Genomic DNA, 4,529 nt, shown 5'->3' on the forward strand with positions numbered 1-4,529 from the left:
TTTTTTCTAAGACTACTTGGATCTATTACTACCTAGTAAATACTTACCGTTTACATGTAGAAAACAAAAATACAAATTAACATCCAAGCCATGCATGATGCATGTTATGCAGAATCTTTGTTTTCGCTCAACTCAACTCAGTTATGGATCTACCTAGTAAATATTTACCTTTGTATGTGTAGTAAAAAATATACAAACTAACTAGTCTTTTGTTTTTTGTAAAACTACTTGGATCTACTACTGCCTAGGAAATGCTTAGTTTTAATTTCTTTTTTCTATGGTATCATTATTAATTCTAAAAATTAGATTTTAGTTTCTTTATGTAGAGTATAGAGTCCATTGTTTGACTATTCCCAAAAGAGAGAAGACTTTGGTTGCAAAAAGAAAAGAAAAAAATGAAGTGATAATCATTTTTTGATTATTCAAAACAGAGGAAACTTTGGTTATAGAGAAAAAAAAATGTCAAAGAGATAATAATTGTGAAGCAGCAAATGAGTCATCGTATTTTGTCTTTTACTTCGAGTCTTCTCGTCTTTAATATATCAATTTTGTCTTTTATTGTGAATCAGCTAATGAGTCTTCGTATTTTTGTCTTTGATTTGAATGCTTTCGATTATTAGACAATAACGTCTCAAACCCTCCATCTTCTTTAATTAATGGGAGCATCACTTTCACGATGTGAACCACAAAATGTATTTGACTGACGACCGCATATTCAACATTTGGGAGTTCCAAGAGAATCTAATATATTATTACAAAGACAACGCTACAAAATCCCTAAAGGAAAAAGATGAAACAGAGCAGTTTGTTTTCAATCCTCTGTTTTGTCCTCTGTGTTGCTTCAGTTTCAGCACAACAACAGTGCATGAACAATGGGAATTTTACACCCAAAAGTACTTACGACTCAAATCTCCGACAAATACTCTCTTATCTTCCTTCCAACGTCACGACTGGAGACGGCTTCTTCTACTCAGGTTCCATCGGGAAAGAACCAAACCGTGTCTTCACAAGAGGGATGTGCATCCCAGTATCAACTTCAGATGACTGTTCTGTTTGTATCAAGACCGCTTCTGATGGTTTGCTACGGAGTTGTCGTAACCAGGAAGGCGCGTTTACATGGCCAGGTGAGCCCATACTTTGCCATGTGCGTTACTCCGGTACTTTTTTCGACGACATATCTACAGAGCTATACCCGCGCAAGGTTATTAACAACACTGGAGATATCAACTCAAATAATCAAAAAGAGTTCACGGCGATATGGGAAGGTTTAATGGGTCGTATGATTATTACAACCTCCAATGCAAAAAGCACACCATCGTCTAGTAGTAGCTATTACACAGCTGATGTTGCAGCCTTGACACCTTCCCAAAATATCTACGCATTAATGCAATGCACACCAGATCTTACATCTCACTCTCGTGATTGTGAGAGTTGCCTGCGACAAAACGTAGGTGACTGTGGTCAGGAGCAAGTTTGCATTGTTATACGAGCTAGTTGCTTTTTCCGTTGGGATTTAAAAAAATTCTCTAAGGCTTTTGAAAATATTACGTTGGCTTCTCCTCCTCCTCCTCCACTGCAATCTGACAAAAGATCCAAAGGTGCTATTGTGGTGTTTCTTGTTCCGATTGTTGTAGTAGTCTTCATCATCGTCATCTTCGTACTGCTTGCTCGACGATATGTTGGACTTTGCTGGAGGAGAAAGAAAACATATCAAGATTTCGATTTTGATCAATGTGAGTGATTGTTCATTTGCTTTTATTTGGCCTCTTAGCTTTTAGCATGTGTAGAGACTCTATGGAACATTTATTACAACACTCTCAGCTGATGATAGATTGTTTGCTTGGTGATCTGATATCAGAGGGTGTGTCTTTGATTTTTTTTGTTATTTATGCAGCTGGTATTACAACTGTAGACTCCCTGCAGTTCGATTTAAAAACAATTAAAGTTGCAACCAAAAAATTTAGTGACAAGCTTGGTCAAGGAGGATTCGGCGAAGTTTTCAAGGTGTCATTTCTGTAGCTACTTGGTCCAACCATTACTTGTTTTTGACAAAACTTGGATTTTACGGAATCAAAGTAACTCTTTACTTGTAGGGTACGTTACCTAATGGAATAGAAGTTGCAGTGAAGAGGCTATCCAAAGCATCAGCACAGGGTGAAGAAGAGTTCAAGAACGAGGTTCTTGTTGTTGCAAAACTCCAGCATAGGAATCTTGTTCGGCTTTTTGGGTTTTGTCTTGAAGGAGAAGAAAAGATACTTGTTTACGAGTTTGTCCCAAACAAGAGCCTCGATTACTTCCTCTTTGGTATGTGAAATTTGCATAAACATATGCTATTCATGATATTTTGCTAGCTGATAGCTATTTTTGTAAGTATCAGACCCTACAAACCATGAGAAATTAGACTGGAGAAAACGGTACAACATTATCGAGGGAATCGCTCGAGGGATTCTATATCTTCATCAAGATTCACGGCTCATAATTATACACCGTGATCTCAAGGCCAGCAACATTCTCCTAGATGCCGATATGAACCCGAAAATTGCTGATTTTGGAATGGCCAGAATTTTTGGGATGGACCAAAGTGGGGCTAATACAAACAAAATAGTTGGGACACGGTACGAACATACTATTACTACCCTTTATATGGCCTACGTAGTGAAGCTTGAATAATCTAGTTTTTTACGGTCTACTTAATGTTGTTTGTGTTTGACTCTTGCAGCGGTTACATGCCCCCGGAATATGTAATGCAAGGCCTATTCTCAATGAAATCTGATGTCTATAGTTTCGGAGTCTTAGTTCTTGAGATTATATGTGGTCAAAATAACAGATTCTTCCAGCAGTCAGACACTACAACTGAGAATTTCGTCACATACGTAAGTACGAGAGAAGAACTAAGTGCTCTGAAAAATGATCAAATAGTTAAAAATAAGATTTTATCTAGCTGTTGTTTTACTTGTATGTGCTGAATTGATGATTAAATTGCATGACAGGCTTGGAGGTTGTGGAAAAGTGAGTCGCCATTGAAACTCGTAGATTCAAGCATTTCTGACAATTTTCAGAACGAAGAAGTGACAAGATGCATCCACATCGCGCTCCTATGTGTTCAGAAAGATCCAAAAGATCGTCCCACCTTGTCAGAAATCCTGTTGATGCTCACAAGCGATACCATCGATTTACCCGATCCTCAACCACCTGGATTCTTCTTTTCAAATAGACGCAACCAATTACGAGAGGGCCTCGAGTCTAGCCAATGTTGCTCTAGTGAAACAACATTGGAAAGAGTTCGACGTTAGTTCCATTGGAACGGTAAAGTGTATGAGTTGAGATATATACTTCATCAAACGGTAATGTGTTACAACATTAATATCAGCTGCTCTGTAAATGACATCTTCCAATTTATGTCTAGAAAATCTGATCAATATACCAAGGGACTCTTTTTATAACTGACTTATAATTAATCCAATCTGGTTTACTGAATTAACTTGTCCTGTATTTGATGCGAATGTAACCCAACCTGGAACTGTGAATTGTAAAATGTACTCATAGTTTATGCGAAAGCACTCTCTATTCATTGACGATTTTTTTTTTTTATCCTACCAACAAGTTTAGCAATTAAAACTTTCGTGGCTTTATATTTAAATGAACTAGGAATCTTCGTTTAAGTTGTCAGATGACTCTGTTTTAAAGTCTAGAGGCTTCATTGTTGGGGTATCTTGTGGTGTGGTGTTGTTATTCTCTGTTATTGGGCTCTTCGGTTTCTACGTTTGTAAGGCAGAGACTAGGAGGCGCCGTGGAAGATTGGGAAACAGAGTATTGGTCTCACCGTTAGAGTGCCTACATTCTTGTTTGTTTTGGTTTGATATTGTATTGGTTGGTACTCAATAGGACCGGTTTCTTATTGCATTCAATAAACATGTTGCGAGAGAGGAACCAAAACTTGACTTAACAAATGCGTCTCCGTTTTTCTCAGTTCTGTTTTCTGGAGGTGTTTTCTTAGTTTAAAAAAACAATGTTAATTCCCTTTTCCCAATCTTCGTAAGTACTAAACTAGTTTGTAGTTTTCCCACAAAACTTACTTTATATACTTGACCATGATTTCTTCTCCTCCAAGTTTCAACCATATGCATTTATCCTCCGAAATTTAAATGAACGTCAAAATATGGAAACTAGACATGAATGGGTTGATCCTCTGTAAAAGCTTTGTTTTGAAATTCACTAAATTTGTCTTTTGAAATTTCATTAAAAGCCCGGCAAATCAAAAACCCACCAAAGCCCTTTGAAACCTCAATTAGTCCATCCAATAAAGGCCTCAAACCCCTAAGAACATCTCCACTCCAGCAACTCTCTTGAGTTGCTCAAATATAAACTAATCATATAATTAATATTAAACTAACTAGGTATTGAGCCTCCGCGATATCACGAGAGAACTCATTTTAATAAAATATTTAGTACAAAATTTATTTAATATATATATTTATTAAATTATGTAATAATAAATTCCAAAAATACAACTCTTAAAAGCATTTTGA

General features: G+C 36.7%; 1 protein-coding gene across 2 annotated transcripts; it reads left to right on the forward strand.

Moving 5' to 3' along the window:
* LOC104731157 (cysteine-rich receptor-like protein kinase 11) lies at positions 720-3,421 on the forward strand. Of its 2 annotated transcripts, none has more exons than XM_010450440.1 (6): positions 720-1,733; positions 1,895-2,004; positions 2,094-2,304; positions 2,372-2,615; positions 2,720-2,873; positions 2,991-3,421. In XM_010450440.1, exons 1-6 carry the CDS (start codon positions 791-793, stop codon positions 3,291-3,293), a joined length of 1,965 nt encoding a protein of 654 aa, XP_010448742.1. In that variant the 5' UTR covers positions 720-790; the 3' UTR covers positions 3,294-3,421. The 2 variants fall into 2 exon arrangements, with proteins under 2 accessions (XP_010448742.1, XP_010448743.1); XM_010450441.1 differs by having other exon boundaries at positions 2,378-2,615.

This window comes from Camelina sativa, chromosome 12, assembly GCF_000633955.1.
Source record: "Camelina sativa cultivar DH55 chromosome 12, Cs, whole genome shotgun sequence".
Lineage (NCBI taxonomy): Eukaryota > Viridiplantae > Streptophyta > Magnoliopsida > Brassicales > Brassicaceae > Camelina > Camelina sativa.

What these genes read in the sequence shown, in the direction of transcription:
- LOC104731157 (XM_010450440.1), top strand. Translation starts at nt 791, where the DNA reads ATGAAACAGAGCAGTTTGTTTTCAATCCTCTGTTTTGTCCTCTGTGTT. An exon ending in CCTCGATTACTTCCTCTTTG is followed by an intron (nt 2,305 to 2,371) that starts GTATGTGAAATT and finishes TATTTTTGTAAG; the next exon opens with TATCAGACCCTACAAACCAT. An exon ending in AACAAAATAGTTGGGACACG is followed by an intron (nt 2,616 to 2,719) that starts GTACGAACATAC and finishes TGACTCTTGCAG; the next exon opens with CGGTTACATGCCCCCGGAAT.